Source organism: Eleutherodactylus coqui, chromosome 1 (assembly GCF_035609145.1).
Source record: "Eleutherodactylus coqui strain aEleCoq1 chromosome 1, aEleCoq1.hap1, whole genome shotgun sequence".
In the NCBI taxonomy this organism is placed as follows: domain Eukaryota; kingdom Metazoa; phylum Chordata; class Amphibia; order Anura; family Eleutherodactylidae; genus Eleutherodactylus; species Eleutherodactylus coqui.
In genome coordinates, this window is record NC_089837.1 from 436395011 (window position 1) to 436418822 (window position 23812).

Sequence of the window (23812 nt, forward strand, 5' to 3'; positions counted from 1 at the left end):
CTGAAAGTAAGCCCTACCCTGTTTTTGGGAGAGGTTTGAAATATAAGCCCTCCCCGAAAATAAGCCTTAGCTAAAGTACATGACAAAAAAAACAAACATCAATACTCACCTGGCCCGTGGCGTCTGAATCTCTCTTGTGATGGACCCCGACTCTGCGGCTGGCTGTCGTGCCTTCAGCGCTGAGAAATTCTCTTCTTTCTGGTGAAGGGGATTTGAATACCCCGCCTTCAGCAAAGTGAGCGCTGTGATTGGATTGAGCGCCAGCCAATCAGAGCCAGCGCTCGATCATTCACAACCATTCAGTGAATGGCTGTTATCGGCTGGCGCTCAACCCAATCACAGAGCTCGCTTCGCTGGAGGTGGGGTATTCAAAGCCCCGTCAACGGAAAGAAGATATTTCAGCTCGGAGGACACAGCAGACTGCCGCAGCACTGCCGGAGACCAGCAGCACGAGGCACCGGGACGCCACAGACCAGGTGTGTAGCACCCCCCCCCCCTTCTCACCCCCCCCTGGAAAATAAGACACTGTGCCTCTTTTGGGGCAAAAATCAATATAAGACAGTGTCCTATTCTCGTGAAACACACTATATAAATGAGTAAAATAAATGAATTTAAAAGTTTTTTTTGGGAATACATTAATGGCTTATCCTTAGGCTTTGTCATCCAATCAGATCGGTGAGGGTCCATGCCAGTCAGTTGATTCCTGGCACTGTCAATGTGGACAGTGCTGAAAGCAAATCGTGCCATCAACATTGCAGTGGCCCAGTCTGCTATTACAGGCACATCTCCAGTGAATTGATTGGAAGTGTCTGCAGTACCAACCCAGGCTGCTGCAATGTTGACAGCGCTATCTGCTTCCAGCACTGTCGGAAATCAGCTAATTAGTAGGGATTCTGAGTGGCGGATCCTTGCCAATCAACTATTGGTTACCTATCCTGAGGATAAATTATCAATAGTAACAATTACAAAAGTCCCATACAACCCTTTAAAGGGGTATTCCAGCCTTTTTTCCAACTGATGACCTGTCCTCTAGATAGTTCATCAATAGTTATTCGATGGGGCTCAGCCACTCGGGATCCCTGTCCATCAGTTAAGCGGCCCATGGTCATTGCAGCAGGGTCGGATGTCGTCATCATTGGACAAAGAAGGAAGTGGAAGCAGCGGCTTCACTCCCATTGATTTACACCTCTATTACACTTCCGCCTCCCCATAACAGACAGACCAGAATACCCTTTTAAGCAACCTTCACATTTCCAAATGAAAGTCTTACATTTTGCGTAACAGAAAACATTGTTCCTCGCTCTCCCTTGATGGGTTGCGATCCTTCACAGCCATTCAGTGAGTGACATCACTGAATGGCTGTGATTGGTTAATCGAGAGCCGGCTCTGATTGGTTGGCGCTCAATCCAATTACAGTGCTCGCTTGCTGGAGGCAGGTTATTCAAAGCACCGTTACCAAGAAGTGAATCCTCTGTCAGCGCGGAGGTCTATACTGCAGCCTGCTGTAGTGCCGGGGAGACCAGTGCGAGGGATTAAGACGCCGGCGGCTAGGCGAGTATAAGACATCCTCCAAAAACAAGACACTGTGCCTCTTTTGGGGCAAAAATTAATTTAAGACAGCGTCTTATTGTCGGGGAAACACTGTAATCTGGATGCTGTCCAATATACACGGACACAGCACATGCGTTGGCCGGTCCTATTTCTAGTCTGTGAAACATGCTGTGAGTTATTTTAAGCAGACCACGGGTCCATGAGAACAAAAGGCCCATGTGTACAGTGACCATAATGGCACATGGTCCGAAGACACACTAGTGTGCCGGAGGCCTTAATGTGTGAAACAGAGATCTTTGTTCTCAGTTTCACAAGTTGTCCATCCCGGTCAGTCTTTTTAGCAGGATGGAAAAGCTCCGTGGATGACACTTTTTTGTCCAGCGGCATACAGAGATGTAGACACACCATATGGTTCCCCTCCCATTGTCAAATTACCAAAATATTCTTTCCTAGAAGCAATGCTTGCAAGAGAGAGAATGCTCCATAATATGGTGTCCAATGGAACATGCCATAATTATTTTTCTATTGTAATTGACAAGAGAAAACGTTCCATATGAAATTGGAAGTAAATAGGAGCCTATGGACTTCTATGGGTGTTGAATTAGAACTAAGAATAACCAATTAAGGGGTTTTCTACTATAGATTTTTTTTAACAACTGGCCATGGCATAAAATAACAAAAGATGTAATACTCACCTCTCTAGGAAACAGTCAAGTGGCTCTAGCGATGATCCCGGTATGTAGGTCTGATGGAAGTCGGGTGACAGCTGCAGCCAATCAGAATCTGCAGCACCACTGACAGTTCTCCTGGCGTCAGTATTTTTGGCTGCCATGATGCCAGGAGTTGGAGATGGTGACATTGTGGTCTCTGATAGGTTGCAGGTGTCACTTGACTGCCGTCGGGAGGTACATACCAGGATTGTCGCTAGAGCGGCTTCGGTGTTTCCTGGGAGGCTGAAGAGAGGTAAGCATTACCTCTTGTTATTTTATGCCATGCCCCGCTGTTAAAAACAAAACCATTATGACAGGACATCCCCTTTAATGAGTTATTCCCAGCATAGACATTTCTAGCATATCTACAGTATATGCCATAAATGTCTAGCAGATGTAGGTCCTACCTCTGGGACTTACACCCGTGTCTAAAACTGTGATCCCTTGACCCACCTGACGAGGCTGATGCTGCATCTAGGAGGAGAAAGAATGAAGAGGTGACTGCACAGGTAGGACCAAATCTACTAGATATTTATGGCGTATCTCATCATAAAGGTTCGTCATGTGAATACCCCTAAAACTGCCAGAGGCCCAAGTGTTACCGTTATAATATGGCTACTAAATTGCAGTCTAGAGGAGATTACTTTTCAAGCAGAGACTTCCATAGTAGGTGTGCGAGAGCATCGCTTCAAAAACAAAATAAAAATATACATAGTGATTCACAGGAAAATAAGGAACCCAAGGCAACAGGTAAGTAAAAGCAATTTATACATAAAAACATTATGAATAGGATACATATAACACAGCTGAGACGTGCGATGTACAATATACAGCAATGCAGAAGGAATATCGGAACGCTGAACCTGGTAATGGAGAAATCTGTGGATGTCAGAAATGCACATTTACCTTGTAATACTGCTCAAAACGTCAGATATTAGTTATTTGACACTAGTGAGATAGATGGCCGACTTCTACATATAATACCACTGGTTCCAGTAATATTAACCAACAACGAGTCTTCTAGCCCTCACAAAAGTAGAAAACTGATGGAATCAAACCAACTAACCAAGGATCTCATCAGCATCTCTGTGATTGTGATCTACTGTAGGACTGACCAGCAATGTAGAGGAGGACTCAACAAAACTCATTAGGACTTTCTTCTTGTGTTGGTCCATGGCACTGCACCATCTACACTGCTGTTGGTTGATCACCCTAGATCTAATCCCAATTCTTAGGTGAGGTCCGACTCCCAACACCAACTGTTTAAAGAGGCTGCGGTGCTTGGGCGACTGCTGTGACCTCTTCTTACGCCTGCGACGTCATGTTCATCAGTCACATGGCCCATCTGCTGCTCAGTCCCATGAGTTGCTATACCAAGCACCACCAATACACAATGTACAGTACTGTGCCTAGTATACAATGAAGAGGCTGCAGTGCTCCCCTAATCACCCATCACGGCTGCCCCCTAAAGAACCGCTTGGCGGGATACTGGAAATTGATCTGATATTGATGACCTATCTTAAGGATCAGTTAGCAATATTTAAATGGGTTTTCCAGGACTACACTACTGATGACCTAGTTGATGGGGAAATCCACCGCTCAGGATACCTGCCTATCAGCTGATTGAAAAGGCCATGGCACTCCCGCAAGCAACGTGAGTTCTTCTCAGGCCTCTGACATCTTGCTCATTGGTCACTTGGCCTGAGAACAGCTCTGTCCCATTCAAGTGAATAGAATTGAGCTACCATGTTTGGCCACTATACAATGTATGGCACTATACCTGCTATGGACTAAAGTGACAGCGGCCTTCACACAAGAACCACTGTCGCTTCAATCAACTAATTGGTGGAGATTTCAAGTGGCAGATCCTGCCAATCTACTACTGATGACGTATCACGAGGATAGGTTATCAATAGTGTAGTTCTGAAAAACACCTTTAGGTTCACATCACTGAAGAGAAAGAGGCGAGTCATGTCTGGGGTCCCTGTCTCTACAGCTCCCCTTCTAGGGTACACCCTTGCTACTGACCTTACCTATTCCAGCAGGTGGCTACATATACCTGGTAATACTGGGTCTTTTATCACAGTTATGTTATGCTTAGGTCTTGTACACTGATTCACACTATATTGCTGGTTGCCATATTCAGTATACACGCAATACATACAGAGAGAATGTGGAAAAATGCTTAAAAGGGTTGTCCAGGACTTACTCTTGAATATCTAGCCTCAGGATAGGTCATTCATGGTTGATCAGCTGGGGTCCACCACTCGGAATCCCCACCGATCAGTTGATCGCCAGGCCAACTATCAGTATGGACAGCGCTAGAAGCAGATAGTACTGTGAACATTTCAGTTATGACCATGGGAGCTGTGTTTGTAGTACTAAACTGGACCACTGCAATATGGACAACGCTATCTGCTTCCAACACGGTCCACACTAACGGTGGCCCAACAAACAGCTGATCAGCGGGGGATTCTGAACGGTGGACCTCTGCCGATTTACTAATGATGACATATCCTCAGATCATCAATAGTTAAAGTCCCAGAAAACCCGTTTAACAGCGTTAGTAGTCCGGTCATGACATTCGATCTTCAATATGGCAAGAATTTCAACCTGCCTTTTAGCGATTCCTCCCAAATATGAAACGTTGTTATACTTGTGACAATTAACACTTGAACAGACGTCATCAACATGCTAAGATCCAGCAAGAACTATGAAAGGAACATTGGCGAAAGACTGTCAAAATAAAAAAAGGAGTGACTTACTTATTCCTATCTACCTAACAAACATGTGGCATCTCCATCTTCTTCATTAAAAAAGGTTATAAAAAGCAGTATAAATAAACGCTGCCGGTACAAAATATTTCCAAGGTACCCAAGTAGGTTCAATCGGCTTTCTGGAAATGAGCAGTTTATTATACAGTATTTTCACACAGACATTCAGTCTTTAGTTGGGATACTTATGGCCTGTGCTTTCCTCCTCCATAGAGAGGGGATTGTGGGAACCTACGTGAAAGGTTGTTCTTCTGGTTCCAGGTTACGGTATCATATATATGTCTATTGCCATAAAAAGGTAAGCAATAAAAATGATCGATTTGTTGGAAGAGAAAAAAAAATTAGCAGTACTCATAAAAGTGAATGTTAAAAAAAAGGTTAATATGAGGCCAGTGCACAATCTGCCTCGTCGTCCGCGCTGACTGAGCTCACGTCACGGAGAACCTTCTCTGTATGGACACAGGTTACGTCTTCAGAGGTTCATGAAGACGTTGGAACTGGAGAGGAGATCCTTAGATGTAACTGAAGAGCAACGGCAGGTAACCCACTACTCCTAGCATGCTAGGGGATGTAGTTTGACTCGAGCCATACCTTGCCCACCAATGTTGAGGTGATACCGTAGCTTGGCGTTTTTTTTTGTTTTTTTTTTCTTCTTCAGCACCTTTATGAAAGTCTTGGCAATATTTGCGTTACAGCTGCAGATATCTAGGGAAATTATTGCATGGTAGAAAGTGGGATGTAGACTAAACATTAAACTGTAGAGGATATTCTTGAGTAGAAAGTTGCTATGTAATTAAAGTCAATGTGTAAAAACTGCAGTTATGTTGCATTAATGCACTATGAGAATATTAAGGCAATGGTTGTCCTTTCTTCAGAGACATTCGCGGTTCATGGAGACTTTGCCCGCTCCAGAAGATCCACTGTGATCCACGAATCTTCCTTGTTGTTAGGGTACTGTGGCATATTCTGGGCTGCATACTACCTGGGAAAAGGAGAACGATAATTCAAATTGACAATTTTGCAGCTCCCATTTTGGGCGAGAACTCTTGTTTTAAAGAAGACATAATTCAGCCAGCAGATGGCAGCATCCCACAGACTACTGGGAAGAGTAGACATGTAGATATGGGGACTATGGGTAGCACTGTGTATGGGCAGCATATAGCTGAACTTTATGGGGGTTTTGCTGCACTTGGACAGCACATGAATGGACACTATTTGGGAGCACATTTATTGTCTTATAGGCTCTTCTGTTGTGGTTTCAGGACAATTTTCACACTTTTTGACATTCATTAACCCCTTCCCGCTCCAGGATGTACACTTACGTCCTGGAGCGTCAGGGTATGTATGATGTAGTTTATCCCCTTTCACAGCCTTAGATAGGTGATCAGCTCTTTGTCATGACTAGAGATGAGCGAGCATACTCGATAAGGACAATTACTCGATCGAGCATTGTCCTTAGCGAGTACCTGCCCGCTCGGAAGAAAATGTTCGGCTGCTGACGCGGGGTGAGAGGTGAGTTGCGGGAGTGAGCAGGGGGGAGGGGAGAGATCTCCCCTCCGTTCCTCCCTGCTCACCCCCGCCGCCGAACCTTTCCTTCCGAGCGGGCAGGTACTCGTTAAGGGCAATGCTCGATCGAGTAATTGTCCTTAGTGAGTATGCTCGCTCATCTCTAGTTGTGACGCTACCCTTCCTAGCAGAAAAGCTGCTGTGTTTATTAACAGTTTTAATTCCCTGATGATGGCCTCCTAGACAAAGTGAGGAGTTAGAAATAACTCAAGGTACATAGGGATCTACTTATCCTACTAAATGCACTCGGCTTTTCACTATTTTATTTTCATTTCTCAGACTACCCCTTTAATGTAAAAACATAAAGCTACACTCAGGTCCTTATATTCTACTTGTGGCAATTGTATAAAGCTGTGACGAATTACAGAGATCCTTGGCAATAAAAAGTTTTAAACTGTACCTCATTCCTTGCTCTGCTGAATAGCGGTAATTTGGATCAGCTCTCCACTAATATGGTTACATGGTTTTTCTCAACTGAAATACAGAGATAACAGGACATAAAACTTTATTCAATATCTCACATCACACTTCCCAACCTACCTTAAGGAGATTTTAAGATTATTATAGAGAGGTTGACAAAAATCAGATTATAGCCCCAAAAGCTACCCAGGGTGCAAATAATGCTGAGGCAAAAGAGCACTAGTAAGCAGCAGAGCGTTGGGGGGCCTGACACTGGGAAGCAGCAGAGCGCTGGGGGGCCTGAGACTGGGAAGCAGCAGAGCGCTGGGGGGCCTGACACTGGAAAGCAGCAGAGCGCTGGGGGGCCTGACACTGGAAAGCAGCAGAGCGCTGGGGGGCCTGACACTGGAAAGCAGCAGAGCGCTGGGGGGCCTGACACTGGAAAGCAGCAGAGCGCTGGGGGGCCTGAGACTGGAAAGCAGCAGAGCGCTGGGGGGCCTGAGACTGGAAAGCAGCAGAGCGCTGGGGGGCCTGAGACTGGAAAGCAGCAGAGCGCTGGGGGGCCTGAGACTGGAAAGCAGCAGAGCGCTGGGGGGCCTGAGACTGGAAAGCAGCAGAGCGCTGGGGGGCCTGAGACTGGAAAGCAGCAGAGCGCTGGGGGGCCTGAGACTGGAAAGCAGCAGAGCGCTGGGGGGCCTGAGACTGGAAAGCAGCAGAGCGCTGGGGGGCCTGAGACTGGAAAGCAGCAGAGCGCTGGGGGGCCTGAGACTGGAAAGCAGCAGAGCGCTGGGGGGCCTGAGACTGGAAAGCAGCAGAGCGCTGGGGGGCCTGAGACTGGAAAGCAGCAGAGCGCTGGGGGGCCTGAGACTGGAAAGCAGCAGAGCGCTGGGGGGCCTGAGACTGGAAAGCAGCAGAGCGCTGGGGGGCCTGAGACTGGAAAGCAGCAGAGCGCTGGGGGGCCTGAGACTGGAAAGCAGCAGAGCGCTGGGGGGCCTGAGACTGGAAAGCAGCAGAGCGCTGGGGGGCCTGAGACTGGAAAGCAGCAGAGCGCTGGGGGGCCTGAGACTGGAAAGCAGCAGAGCGCTGGGGGGCCTGAGACTGGAAAGCAGCAGAGCGCTGGGGGGCCTGAGACTGGAAAGCAGCAGAGCGCTGGGGGGCCTGAGACTGGAAAGCAGCAGAGCGCTGGGGGGCCTGAGACTGGAAAGCAGCAGAGCGCTGGGGGGCCTGAGACTGGAAAGCAGCAGAGCGCTGGGGGGCCTGAGACTGGAAAGCAGCAGAGCGCTGGGGGGCCTGAGACTGGAAAGCAGCAGAGCGCTGGGGGGCCTGAGACTGGAAAGCAGCAGAGCGCTGGGGGGCCTGAGACTGGAAAGCAGCAGAGCGCTGGGGGGCCTGAGACTGGAAAGCAGCAGAGCGCTGGGGGGCCTGAGACTGGAAAGCAGCAGAGCGCTGGGGGGCCTGAGACTGGAAAGCAGCAGAGCGCTGGGGGGCCTGAGACTGGAAAGCAGCAGAGCGCTGGGGGGCCTGAGACTGGAAAGCAGCAGAGCGCTGGGGGGCCTGAGACTGGAAAGCAGCAGAGCGCTGGGGGGCCTGAGACTGGAAAGCAGCAGAGCGCTGGGGGGCCTGAGACTGGAAAGCAGCAGAGCGCTGGGGGGCCTGAGACTGGAAAGCAGCAGAGCGCTGGGGGGCCTGAGACTGGAAAGCAGCAGAGCGCTGGGGGGTCTGAGACTGGAAAGCAGCAGAGCGCTGGGGGGGCCTGAGACTGGAAAGCAGCAGAGCGCTGGGGGGGCCTGACACTGGAAAGCAGCAGAGCGCTGGGGGGGCCTGACACTGGAAAGCAGCAGAGCGCTGGGGGGCCTGACACTGGAAAGCAGAAGGCTTCCGGAGTCTTGAGACTAGAAAGCAGTAAAGTGCTGGGGTCCTGACACTGGAAAGCAGTAGAGCGCTGGGTTCTAACAATGGAAAGCAGTAGAGCGCTGGGTTCTAACAATGGAAAGCAGTAGAGCGCTGGGTTCTAACACTGGAAAGCAGTAGAGCGCTGGGTTCTAACACTGGAAAGCAGTAGAGCGCTGGGTTCTAACACTGGAAAGCAGTAGAGCGCTGGGTTCTAACACTGGAAAGCAGTAGAGCGCTGGGTTCTAACACTGGAAAGCAGTAGAGCGCTGGGTTCTAACACTGGAAAGCAGTAGAGCGCTGGGTTCTAACACTGGAAAGCAGTAGAGCGCTGGGTCCAGACAATGGAAAGCAGTAGAGCGCTCCTCACAATGGAGAATGTTAGATTGTTGTGATCTGACAAGGAAAGCACAACGCCTGGGCCTAATACCAGAAAGCAGTAGATCAATAGGGTCCTGTGACTGTAGAACAGTAGATCACTAGAGCCTTATACAGAAAAGCAGTAGAGCACTGGGGCCTGACACTGAAAAGCAGTAGAATGTTGGGGTAAGACAGTGGACACTGCAACAAAAAAGCAGCAGAGCTCAATTTGACAGATTTTCATTCATAAAGCACAAATTTTCACATAAATTACGAAACCTTCCTTATTTCCCTTTGTTCCCCCACAGTCCCACAACACTTATAGTTGTACCTCTCTGTGTGTGGTCATCTCCACTATCCACCCACTGGCTGTCACTTCCCAGTAACCTGTTTTGGGACTCACTGAGCGGTCTGGCTGGAAACGGTTGACTTGGTCCGGCGCTAATAGGAAACAAACACATTGACATAATATTTAGACAGAATAGAATTACAACATTGGAGGGAATTAAGAAATACTTAAGTGTCGACACATGTAAGTACAGCACGTTTATGAAGAATCTCTTGGGTATTAGAAGCGGTTAGCAGTCCAATTAAAGGCATTTTCCAATGCAGCAGGGTTTAGCCATTTACTAAGGTAGCGTCTGCAGCAGAGATGCCTCTGTCATCCGGTATTGCATATAGTACACCGCCATCCTCCTGATGTTTATGCCATGATCATGTGGTTATCTCCCCTCCCAATGGGTCAGTTTACACCAAATATTTATTGTTTGAATGAGCGAATGACACCAGAGTTTAGCGCGTTCGCTCGTGCAGGCTGTTTATATATGGTTGGCTCATTCAAATGAGAAATCGTTCAGTCTTTCACATGTGCTGTAATAGTGAATGAGAAGGACTGAATGAGCGCTGTATAAACTGAAGATTAGTGAACGATCCAATGATGATTTTTATGCTAGCATAAAATGAACAACGAATGGAAAGTGAATGATCATCATTCAATCGTTGGCTGCTTTTACACTGAATGATTTCACTTTCACTTGTTTTAATTAATTTTTGAATTATATCAATCCATCTAAAACAGCCTTATAGTTTGAGACATCACACATCACCGGCCACTTAACTCTACTGCTCCCCGGCTCTCTCCCTGGGGTATCTGTCACATGCTGGGCTTCTACTGAGCAACAGGACAGCAAACCCGAGTAGTGTGTGAAGACCGGAAGTAATTACGGCACTACCTTGTACTAGAAAAACCACTGATGAGGGGTAAATACCCTGACAGATGTTTGCGTATGGTATTCTGGCTTGTTTTTCGATTCCTAGTCATTGTTATGAAGCTTGTATAAAGAGTCTAAGGCCGGCTGCACACAGCCGTGACGGGCTCCGCCGAGGAATTTCCCGACGGAGCCCATCACGGCGCCCCCCAGAGACCCCCAAACTTACCTGCGGATCCAGCGTCCTCGCTCCCGCAAGACGCTTCGGTGTGAGGCGCCGCAGCGTCATGTGACACGCCGGCCATGTGCTACAGCGGAAGATAGCGTGAACGGACGGCTTCCACTGACTGCAATGAAAACCATCCGCGGGTGATGGCAAGGCAAATAGAGCAGGTGAGGACGGGAGATTTCATGGTGCGGAATTCCGCAGTGGAATTCCGCACCGTGAGCCCTGAGCTATTAGGTTCAATAGAACCTAATAGCTGCGGGCAATGCAGCGGATTTTCGCCGCGAATTACGCGGCGGAAATCCGTCCGTGGGAAGGAGGCCTAACACTGACTTGCAGGAATGCTGCCTTCCAATAGGTGGCACTGTAGAGGTATTGTTCTGTCTCCCTTATTTGCATATTTCCTTACTCACCTTCCGGGTGTCTCCTCACATACCTTCAAGGTGCTCGCCTTAAAGGAGATGTCCCGCGCCGAAACGGGTTTTTTTTTTTTTAAACCCCCCCCCCGTTCGGCGCGAGACAACCCCGATGCAGGGGTTAAAAAAACCACCCGCACAGCGCTTACCTGAATCCCGGCGGTCCGGTGACTTCAATACTTACCGCTGAAGATGGCCGCCGGGATCCTCTATCTTCGTGGACCGCAGCTCTTCTGTGCGGTCCACTGCCGATTCCAGCCTCCTGATTGGCTGGAATCGGCACGTGACGGGGCGGAGCTACACGGAGCTACACGGAGCCCCATAGAGAACAGCAGAAGACCCGGACTGCGCAAGCGCGGCTAATTTGGCCATCGGAGGCCAAAAATTAGTCGGCACCATGGAGACCAGGACGCTAGCAACGGAGCAGGTAAGTAAAAAACTTTTTATAACTTCTGTATGGCTCATAATTAATGCACAATGTATATTACAAAGTGCATTATTATGGCCATACAGAAGTGTATAACCCCACTTGCTGCCTCGGGACATCTCCTTTAAGGAGAACCGATACCCTTCCTGCCCCTTGTACTAAAGTAACATGCAGACAGCTATAATAGAGGTAATGTCTGTGAAAGGAATCATGGGAACTGTAATTCTTTGGTAATCCTCACTCAGATAGTTTAGGTTCTTAGTAATCTGTCTGGGCTTGCTTGCTTTTTATATTTGCACATAACTTAAATGATGGCCTAAGTTTACACAATGCTAAGATTGTACTTGAAATCCAGTGATAAGACGCAAATTAGGAGATAGAAAGATATCCGTGCGGTCACCTGTACACAGAGCCGTGACTATCACATTTCTGAGACTGCATACAGGACAACAAACATATCACTATACGCTTCTTCCATGTGAGTGGTCTATTCACAGGTCTGATCAGAAATACAGGGAGATTCAAAAAGAATGGTGTGAAAGTAAAGCCGTCTGCACATGGGTGGGTTGGATTCTGCATGCGGAATCCTGCCCTGGCAGCAGCGGCACCCGCGCGTACTTGCTTCTCTTTTCTTCAATCTGTACTGCGGATGGTCCGCACAGCTTGCCGTCGGACATGCGCAGTACTGTTTTTTTTTTTAAACTCCTGCTGTTCCTGTGTCATCGCCCAGCAATGACATGGAATCCGTGATGGATCAAACGGTTTCCATTGACTTCAATGGGAGCCGTCCGTGCAGAACCTGTGCAAAAATAGGGCATGCTGCAAGTTTTCTTTTGTGAAGGGAAACCGCAATTAGCTTCCGCTCGTGTGCAGGAAGAATCACTTTTCCATAGCATGCCATGGGCAGTATTTGCTGCGGAATTCGGAGGCGGACGCCTGCTCCGGATCCCACCATGCAAATCCGCCCGTGTGAAGGCGGCCTAAAGCTGCTTTCTTTGTACATGAACTGACAATTGAATCATACTCTTAATCTTCATATCAGAAGTGATCGATTAGTTATCTCTTCTGCTAGGACAGAAGCATGGTGCCTTGTAACAGAGGTCTAGTACTGCCAACTCCGGAGTTGGATCTAGAATGCAGCGGTGGGATACATCACATCAGTGACACAGTAGCGATACAGCAGTATATACACACACAACCTCGTATTATGAAGAAATCAGTGTGAACTGTTAGAAATACAAACTTTTTGGAAGCATCACTATGGACAGCGGATACATTGTGCTCTGGATCACCAAGCACAAGGCGAGTTGGGAAAGAGCATCCATCTCCCAGGCTGTAAAATAGAAAACAATATATAAAATAGCCTTTAGTGTGGCCCTAGGTTCAGTCATGTGTATGCAAGTCCTGCCTGAGATTTTTTTTAGCTTTTTTCTGGCTGCATGTGTGATGAATAACCCATACATATGTAACAGCATCCAGGAAGCGTCCAAACAATCATTCATTTATTTTAAGGACCAAGGGATTGTTATTGTAGCATTGCAAGAGCCATAACTCATTGGCGTAGCCTAAGAGGACTTGTCTTTTGAGGACAAGTTGTACTTATTAATGGCGCCAATCTGGGGTGCATATACTGTGTTGTATAACATTTATTACATTTTGGGGGGGAGGAGGTGGGAAAAAACCCTCAGAAATTCCACCATTGTTTTGGCTTTTGTTTTTAAGGGGATTCACCATTCAGTAAGAATAAAATAACTTTCCTATCTGAATCTGCAGCATTATTGCAATAATAAGTTTATATGGATTTTTTTTTTTTTTTTTACTACTTTTTCACAATAAAAACACCTTTTTAAAGAAAAAAAATTTGAATCTCCATCATCGCATTTTAAGATCAGTAACATTTCTGTGAAAAGAAACTTGAGGTCTTGCTTTATGCAAGGAGAGTTGTAGTTTTTACTGGTAGCGGTTTGAGGTACATATGACTTTTGGATTGCTTTTTATTGCGTTTTTTGGAAGGTGATTATAAGAAAAATAGCAATTCTGGTGTTCGTTTTAAAAATTATTTTTACGGCATTCACCCTGTGTGATAAATAACAAAATATTTCCATTGTCTGGGTCATAAAACACAGTACTGCTATACGTTGCTTTTTAAAAAAAATTTTGGGCATTTTATCCATTTGAAAAGGGTTTTTGTTGGGGAAAAAAAAGCATATTTTTTGAAACTGGAATTTTTTTGTTCTTTAAATTAAACTTTCTTAACTTTTCTGGATGCTATTTTTTAGTCCCTCAAGGGGACTTGAAAATGCGATAGTTCGATTGCTATGATAGTATATTGCATTACTTATGTAGTGCATTCTACTAAACCCATGACAGCAGTCTCCACTGGAGGCGTGGTCTAATAGGTTGAGTTACATGGCAGACATGTAGGCCTTTGCTAGGCTTCCCGGATGCCATGGGAACCCATTGGTACCTTGTGGTCATGCTGCGGGGTGCTGATATCTGACAGAAAGGGCCCCCTCCCCCTGTCATCTGCTTACATGGTGCAGTTGTTATTGATTGGGGCATGTAAGGGGCTAAACTGCCAAGATCTGGATCTCTGCTACTGGCTGTCAGTAGTCAGTCAAGCCACTGCCATAAAAATATGTATGTGCAAATTAAAAGGCCATTAGTGAGGTCAGTAAAAAGGCGTATTGGCCATCGCTAAGGGGTTAAAGGGATTGTGCCAAGTTATAAAGTTATCTGCTATCCATAGGATTGGTGGGGGTCCAACCGCTGGGGCTCCCACTGTTCCCAAGAATGGGGGTCCAGTCCAATCGGTCCCCGTGTAAATGGAGCTCCATTCACTTCAACGACAGAACCAGAGAACGCGCTTGAACTTGGTAATCTTCGATGCTGTCAATGAAATGAATAGAGCAGCGGCACACCTGCCCGACCTCTGCTCCATTCACTTAGGGACAGACCGGATCCCCCTTTCTCAGGATTGATGGGGGTCCCAGCGGTTATGTGGATGGAGAATAACTTTACAACTTGGTACAATCGCTTTAACACAAAAGCCACTAAAAAGCCATGGAAAGGGCAAGAAAAAGTTTGGAGTCACAGTTTATTTAATGCATTAAGTTAAACTCTGCTACATCTGTAGCACCAATGCAAATTACGCATGCCTTGTCTGTGCTTTATTTTTACAACTGAACATGCAAATAGGGGTTTTCTGGGGTAGTAGTATAGGGGCTTATAGAATTATTTGGGCAATTTTCAACATGTTTTATTCTTTTTATTTTATTACTTTCGACTTTTATGCAGTGTTTGCCACGAGAACTTATGAACTTTTCTCCCCATGACTTTACCTTGTAAATGTAGGTATTAGCCAATATTTTTTTTCATCTCCAAAGACTTGTCGAAAATTCTTGCCGCAGCCGAGGGAAAACCCATCTTTTTCAGGCCCAGTTCGAAAACTGGGAGCCCGGAAAGCCTCTGCAATAAATGTAACACAACATATTATGAAACCAACTTATACCAACCAAGAGGGCATTCATTTTTTTTATTGCAAGGCCCTGTACTTAGATTGTCAGATTTTCAGTAACACGAAATCTCTAGGCAGCGCCAAAGGGGTTTCAGCTCTGAAAAGAAAGAGCCCTTTTACTGTGAAAACGACAGCTGGTCTGACATCACAGACTTCAATTATATGATCTTCTCACATGCATCAATGGCAGGGATGCCAAACTTATTTTTACTTTTAACTGGACAACTGAAAAATTACAGGCAATCAACACTTTCTACAAAAACCTTGGAAAACCCTAATTAATGATAAAGATCTTTTTTTTTTTTTCTTTATGAGCCGTGGAAATAAATCTTAGGAAAATAAATAGGAACTATCCAGGAATTTACCAAAGGTTGGTAATCCCGATCTATGATTTATCAGAAAATCATTTTGTAGAGACTTTGCCATTACGGTAAGATAATATATTGTCATATCCCACTGCCAGACCGATAACCTGCCCTGCATTGATGAGGATCAACAGCCCTAATACAGATCTGTTAATGGGAGGATGTCTGGACACCTCTTATACATGGCGCCTTCAGCATACTTTTACTCTCTGTGTCACGAAAACTCCCGGCACATACAGTAAGTGAATCCACAAAGACCCCACTGACCCAATAGAGACCACTTTGGCTTTAGCTCAAATAGTGTCAATCAGGGCCACCTATTTTTTACACCATAGACTAGCAAAGCAGACCAAGCTATTCCATCCAGACACATCCAGTATAAAATTATATACATATTACACACATATTGTGGGCGACGGATGTCACTAAGTGGCGTCCGTTGAAGGTTTCCTGTCAAAATCCAACAGACACTTGCATCCACCTACTGCAGAGGTAGTGTGAATGGAGCCCCATCTACAAGTGGAGTCATACCTTAATCACCTGTATGTGCTGCTGAAAGAAACAAACCCTTCCTTTTTGTAGAATGCTACTTGCACACTAGTGAGGGGACTAGACAGAGTTTAGGACTGCGTATGGGTTCTCCAGTTTCCTTCTGGAGTTTTCGGACAGATGTAAAGTTAGCATTGCTGCTCTGAAAGTCTTTACGTGACGCCATTACCTATAGTTGATCTGTTTTTTCCAACAAGCCAGCAGTGATAGCTGAATAGTGACAGTATGCTGATAAAAAACATGGCTGACACGAAGAATAGGAAAAGGACATGGAATTTGGCTCTGGTATCCGCCAGCTCATTCTGCAAAATAGAAAGAAAGAACATAAAGTGACGCTAGAGTTCACTTAATATAGCACATGGGCAAATGGGATGCATGTGTGTTTAAATGATACCTGCTGTAATTATGAACAGGTTAAAAGGACAGTCTCACAAAGTACACAGACATGCTCTAGTGGCTCCCACTATAGCAGACCACATGGCAGACCACATGGACAATCACTTAAATGACCTGTATGTAATAATACATATAATTTTCCCTGTAGGGAAATGTATGGCTCGCCACAACCTGTCCCAGCGGTAACGCTACGGGATTCAAAAGCCTCACCTACTGCCTCATCTTCAATGTAAATGGTTGTCATAAGCAATGCCAACAGTCTCCCGAGGAACATTTTTTTTTTTAAATGCATAGAACCCAAACTTTTTTTTGCTATTTGTGCATGCTAAAAAAACACTGGGACACATGATCAGGCCTGTGTACGTGACGCTGTCCCTTTAATACGCTACTATCAGTAGTGATACTATGTGCCTATAGACTGGTTACACTCTTGGGCTCAAGCAGCAAAAAAATGGCCATATGCTGGGGAACCTTGTATGATCAAATTATCTTTGTATTGTAGAATATAGAATTATTTGTCCAGCTTGGAGCTCGTAGCCTCAGGAGATAACCAGATGTATAGGTAGAATGGTTACATGTGGACGACATGCAATCCACAGCAGTATACGCTTATTTCCACATAAGACCTATTGTTCTCCACGCTTTCCTCTAATTCCCGTAACCTCATATTATGTCCTATGGCTAAGAAAGGTAGAGTAGCCTCAGGGTTATTTACGAGGATGACCATTAGGTCTTGTAGAGATACATGGACCATGCCTTGGAAACAAATAGTATCTATTACAGGATGCATTATGAACAATCCCTACAGATGGAGAAGACTCGCCATTGTAAGGATGGATGGTTGGATGGAGCAGTGATGAATAAGCGGCTTGGTTGTTTTACCTGAGGACAGGTTTCTTCAGTTTTGCTGCGGCAAAGCTTTACACAAGCAGAGACAGGTCATTAAACAGTAGAATGATCTGATCAGCAGATGACAGTATGGAGAGTAGACGTGAAAACACCGGTGGACAAATGAGCCGTTCATATGGTCAACATGTAAGTCCGTTGTATAGGACATTACGTAATGAAGTAAGCAGCGTACAGACTCATCCTAACCCAAAACTCCGGGATCTATATCTGTACTGAGCTGAACTAAAGGATTGTGTCACATACTTACTGTTCAGTGCGATCGGCTAAATGTCAAGTGTGTATGGGGGTCTCCTAAGTCTTAATAATAATAACCTTTATATAGCACATACATATTATGTAGCATTTTACATTGCTTGATATCGCGTTCTGTCCCCATTGAGGCTCACAATCTATATTCACCTATCTGTATAATTAGTTTCAAAGATATTTATTACGTGATGGCATTGTACAGTATCATACAACCAATGGTCCAAAAACAGAGTTTTTCCAGTTCCATGAACAATGATTATATGGATCCAATTAGAACAAGTCAAATGCGTACATAGAACTGGTACAAACCACATAACAGTAGTAGAACGTATAGACCAAAGGGAGCTTCACTAAAGATAACCATATTCAGCGTGTTTGGAGATCAACAGTTCCACCCAGGTGGAATAATTCTAAGTCATATATAGAGTGGGTGATATAAAGTACTCGAGAGGTGATCATTTGGGACACCCTTTAACACCTTCCCTCCCCATGACGTAAGGGTAAGTCATGGGAGCGGGGTACTTCCTGCAAAATGACGTACCCTTATGTCATAGGGATAGTGCGAGATCATGGCAGATCTCGCGCTATTCCGGAGCTGGCTGTCAGTGATAGTCGGGCTCCCGCTGCAACAGCTGGGGGGCATCGAAGATTGCTGTTAACCCCTTCCTTGCCACGATCTATGTAGATCGCGGCAGGGAAAGGGTTCACAGAGGAAGCGCGCTCCCTCTGTGAAGTTGTCGGGCTCTCGTGATATAATCGCAGAGAGCCTGGCTGGTTGCTATGGTAATAGGACACCAGATACCGGCGTACTGTATTGCCATAGCCTATGATCGCTGTATAAGTGATAAGGCATGGCAGGACAGAAGTCCTGCCATGCCTTATCACAGCAATCATCAGTGCTGTGCTGCAAGTCCCTCAGAGGGACACAAACAGTGTAAAAAAAATAATAATAAAAATGTACAAATAAGAAAAAGTAAAAAAAACTAAACTTTTCTTGTGTTTTTGTCATATTAGCATAAAAAAATTAAAATCCCACATATTTGGTATTGTCGCGTCCGTAACGATGTGTACAATACGTTACATATGCTTTTGACTCTGCACAGAAAAAAGCGTTTTAAAATGCTAAAAAACTGAGGCAAAATGCAAATTTTTAGCATTTTGCCTCCCTAAAATCGCAATAAAAGTGATCAAAAAAGCCATATGTACCCCAAAATGGTACCAATAAAAACTATAGCTCGTCTCGAGCTCCGTACATAGAAAAATAAAAAAGTTACAGGACTTTGAATGCAGCGATTTAGGGGGAAAAAAAGGATTTCCTAAAAAAAGGGGTTTTATTGCAGAAAAGTGGAAAAATCTAAAAAAATGTAAGAATTTTGGTATTGTAACCGTACCGACCCGCAGAAAAAAAAAGGATTTTGTCATTTATGCTGCATGATTAACGCTGCAAAAACCCCCCCCAAAATTTATGGCAGAATTGATGCGTTTTCTCTCCCTGTTATCATAAAAAAAAAATAAAAGTTTTACAACATAGTCTATGTACCCAAAAATGGTGCCGATACAAACTACAGTTTGCCACGCAAAAAACAAGCCCTTATATGGCCACATCAATGGAAAAATAAAAAAGTTATGACTTTTGAAAAATGGAGATGAAAATCCGCCAAAAATCATTGTGTCCTTAAGCCCAAAATAGTCCATGTGCTTAAGGGGTTAAAGGGACGAGTAGATATCCAGGGTGACCACACTTGATTGGAGATCTCTGGTGTCTGTTAGAAGAGCTGGAATTTTCTCCCACAGCATAATTTGGCTCACGCGATGTATAACTTGCTGATAGGACAGGGGAGGGCTTCTCTATTTATGATTGATATGTGGATGCGAGTTGCCATTAATTTAAACATTTTTTACACCATGAAGTTTTCTCCCAAGGTAATAAATGGCTGGAGTGAAAGGAACAGTTAGGCCAAGAACTCTGCCAATTAATCAACTAACAAAGCGCCACAAACGCTTTAGTTTTCCGCATGACCACCAAGTGTACTCAACAGACCACAGCATGAAGAAACCGAAGGGTAAAATCTATTAACTTTGGTGGGTACCGTATATACCCTATGTAAGACTTTAAGTGTGGTTTCTGTCAATGAGACCTGACAACTATACTTTATATCACCCACTGCACAATTCTGATACCCTGTCCATGGGGAAAGCAGCATTTAGATCACACTCCCATTCCAACATATAGTCTAATTCAGCATTAGGTGGCGGTGCATTGAGGAGGCTATATATGTATGAGAGAGTTCCTCTGTTTGAATAGCATTCAAACTGAGTGTCAACATAGTCCGGGGAGCTAAATATAATCGAAGATAATAAAATATTTCCTGGGCTCTCAGATTTGCTATCTGTATGGTTTTTAGAGTGTTGGAGGAAACCAGAACATACAAATGCCATGCAGATGTTGTCCTGAGTCGGAGTTGAACCCAGGACTCCAGCACTGCAAGGCAACAGTGTAACCACTGAGCCACCATGCTTTGGGGTTGAGCGTAGATCTTAAACCCCACTACCATTGTGTAAGCATCCATGTTTGGCTGAGCAAAGCATCCATGCTAATGGAGCTTGGAAGAATAGCTATCAGCCAACAGCTACCTTGAAAGTGTTGTCACAATATTTAAAAATATACCTTAACTCCTGTTCCTGTGATCATTGAGGTCCCAGAAATTAGACCTCAACCAAATGGATACACATACCCATGCTCTATCCTGTGGATAGATGGCATTAAAAGGGGTTATCCAGTGAGGAAAATATGTATTCAATATAGTTTGTGCCCAGTGGTGCTAGTCCCTCTACTTCCAACATCACTTCCATCCCCCTTTCATTGTCAGTGACATCATCAGAGGGGGCAGGCTGCTCAGCTCATTTCAATAGTTTAGTTAAGGCCCATTTAGACACAATGATTATCGCTCAAAAGCCGTCTTTTGAACAATAATCGTTGAGTGTAACTGCACTGACATCATGCAGTTTTCGTTATGCTGTCACTCATCATTGTCTTTCAGCATGCTGAAAAACAACAATAAACCTTATCAGGGATTCACAGCGGGATACAGCGGATACTATTGTTACAGGCTGGGTATGAAGAACAGAGCAGTCCAGCTCTGCTCTCAATACCTCGCTTGGAACGCCCGGCTGTATAACAGCCGGCCGCTCTTTGCAGAGAACAGCTGGATGCAGAAGACAAGCGGGGACACCCCATGTGTCTTCTTCATCCTCCGCTCCGAGCGCTCGGCTGTACAACAGCCAGGTGCTCGGAGCGGAGAACAGCTGGAGCGCAAGGTGATCGCTCAACGTTTCAGCGATCATCTTGCGCTGTAAATGACACAACGATTATCGCTCAAAAGACATCTTTTGAGTAATAATCGTTGTGTCTAAATGGGCCTTTAATGTTTTGTCATAAATGATGCAGATATAGAGAAATTGGCTAAATTATTGAAACGAGTCAAACAACCAGCACCCAGCAATGACGTCACCAACATTGAGAGAGGGAAGGAAGACTCCACATCCTATACCTGATGGCAGAAACAAGCCAGCAGTAGAAGCTCTGGCACCTCTGAACCCAAACTGGACAGGGTAAGTATGTCCCTTTCTGGATACTACATTTTGTGACAATTCCTTTAAATGTATGACCAGAACAACAACAGCACCCAGAAGAGCAGTACACTAGGTATCAAATTCTGGCTAATTATCGCTAGGTTTGTGAAAAATAAATAAATTGTAATGATTACTGGACCCAATAAAATGCCTTTAAGATCAAGACTGCATTCCTACCAATTCCTTCCCAGGCTTCTGTTATCAGGATAACTCCTCTTATGAGGAGGAGCAATAGAGCAAGCAAGCAACAAGAAAACCTAAATGCTGAAAAACTCCTTGGTATTATTTTAAGGTTAGAGGTATTCTGCGACTGTAGGCCACCTGATGACTAGGGTAATAGAAACAATTCTGAAATTCTTGTGATTGCCGCAAATTGCTTTTTTCTCCCTATTGGAAAACGTTAAGTTCACTTAACGGTTGCAATTTCACCATGACTGTTGCACAATTAAAAGTCGAAGTAGCTTCCCGGTCTTAGCCGAGTTATTTGTTCCCTATTTTAGGTGACTAATTCTGTTTAAAGGAAAAAGGTCTCTAATGTTTATGATTCACACCAATGTATGGAAAGCATCTGGAGCTTCTCAGATCGTTGTAGTCATCTTAAATGTACCTAAATACATCAAGTCCCTAAAAGAAAATAATTCTTACCGTCCAAAACCGGATGAAATATTGTAGAACGGTCCCAGCAATGAACAGGCAGTACAGCAAGGAGTACATTAGGAACAACAGGAAGAACTTGTAATTGGAGAATCCCACACAGTTATTCACCCTGTAATTAAACCAGTAAGAGACATTACTGCACCAAATATAAAGCACATCAATGACTGAGCTTCAAAAAAACCGACACATACCAGGGGCAGTGATGATCCATCTTGAGAACACATCTGACGGAGACAGTAATGGGAAAATGCATTTGTATATTTTTTAATTTAAAACCACAGTTAAAGTATAAAGAAGCATTACACAGCATTTCACATAAAAAATAATTAGCTTCAAAGTATAGCTCTAGTTAAAAAAATAATAAAAATCTATTTGTGTTGTTTAAATCGGTATTCCCGTTTCAGCATTTTCTTGGCCAAGATTAAAACCTGCAGCTTCTTTCCAACCTCCTTGCAGGGTGCTACGGAAACAGCCAAACACGGTAGCCTTACGCTGTTTCATAATGCCCGGCAAGATGGTCGGGAAACAGCCACGGGTTTCACATCTCAACCATGAAAAGCTGAGATGGGAATACCCCTTTAAGGGAGTCGATCACCCAATTTTACCCTATTCTATGAGTCTTATCCCATAGATGGGGGGACTGAGGTCCATTCTATCCATGTCTTTGCTTTTATTCTGAGCCACTCCATGCCTTCGAAATCAACCTTTTTTTTTTACTCTGTTGGTCATATAGTAATTAAGACTGAACTGTCCAATGGGCGATTCAGTTCTCAGCACTGATCTGGCTTCCTCCTCTTCCTTTCACAATAACCCCACTCATTATTATGCATCACACTTCTGGTAAAAGTGCATGCAAAGTAACATGGCTCGCTGTCCTTGCTGAACTCAATGTCTCTGGCTCCTTATCATAAAAGGAAGAGGAAGCTGGACCAGTTCCAAGGACTATACTGCCTGCATAGGCTTGTGCTGAGACCTTAACTGCCCCTAAAACAGTTTAAGGCTGGGTTCACACGGGGCCGATTTGCCGCGGAAATTCCGTGCGGAATTTCGCTGCAGCAAATCCGCATGCGGCCAATAATCTCAGAAATCTCGTCCACACGGGACAGCAAATCCGCTGCGGCTAAGCCGGCAGAAGCCGCCGCTGCGGCGCTGATTTGCCGGCCGTAGCATGTTTTATTTTTTTCCCGCTGCGGCCGCTCTCTCCTCTATGGGAGGGCCGGCTACAGCGGAGGAGCGAGCGGCCGGGCCGCTTCAAAACCACCACGGGTTTTGAAGCAGCGGTTCTCCCGGCGGAAATCTCGCGGTTTTTCGCTGCCGCCAAACCACATGATTTCCGTCGGGAATCCGCCCCGTGGGAACCCAGCCTAAGGGGTATTTCAGTGATGCAACATTTATTTTTTTTTAACTATCCACTGGATAAGTGAAAACTGATAGATCGTTGGAGGTCTGATTGCTGGGACCCCCACTGATCCAGAGAATGGAGGCTTTGACCAGTGTCATCACATTGAATAGAGAGCTGGCCGCGTATGCACGCAGCCGTTCCATTCATTTCAGTGGGGTTGCGAAAACTGCCAAGTATGGCACCAGTTCTTTATTCTTGTCAGAGCAGTGATACTGCTGTGACTGATGGTGAGGCAAAAGGGATCCCTTGTACTTGAGATCGGTGGGTGTCCCAGTGGTTGGACCCCCAACGATCTAACAGTTTTCACACATCCAGTGGATGAGTAAAACTGTAAAAATGCTATAATCGCTGCAATACCCCTTTAAAGGGGTTGTCCGGCCAGAAACATCATAGCTCATTACTTCTGTTTGCCCATTTCCATGCACTTTGTAATATACATTGTGCATGGAAAATGAAGCAAACAGAAGTTTTGGACTTACCTTTAGGGGTGCCCCCCCCCTGTGTTGACCCTCGGTCGTCCCAGGTTACGACAAGAAATCTTCTGCATTTCTTGTCGGGCCGGCAGCAGCTCTCGTCGGCGCTGGAACGCTCCTCTTCCCTTCCGCGCA

General features: G+C 45.2%; 1 protein-coding gene across 2 annotated transcripts in view; it reads right to left on the reverse strand.

Annotated features, from left to right (window-relative positions):
* Positions 1–3012: 3012 nt before the first annotated feature.
* The window catches only part of ZDHHC20 (zinc finger DHHC-type palmitoyltransferase 20), a 62478-nt gene continuing 41678 nt past the window's right edge, over positions 3013–23812 (reverse strand). Inside the window, exons 6-13 of one of the 2 annotated variants that reach the window (XM_066582190.1) lie at positions 21994–22026; positions 21791–21911; positions 16128–16260; positions 14869–14995; positions 12771–12860; positions 9582–9691; positions 7002–7075; positions 3013–6013 (exon numbers count right to left, since the gene is read on the reverse strand). In XM_066582190.1, coding sequence (XP_066438287.1) covers positions 7038–7075; positions 9582–9691; positions 12771–12860; positions 14869–14995; positions 16128–16260; positions 21791–21911; positions 21994–22026 — 652 coding nt within the window. In that variant the 3' untranslated portion in view covers positions 3013–6013; positions 7002–7037. Of the gene's footprint in view, positions 6018–7001; positions 7076–9581; positions 9692–12770; positions 12861–14868; positions 14996–16127; positions 16261–21790; positions 21912–21993; positions 22027–23812 lie in introns of both variants that reach the window. The other variant, XM_066582184.1, reaches the window with a different exon arrangement.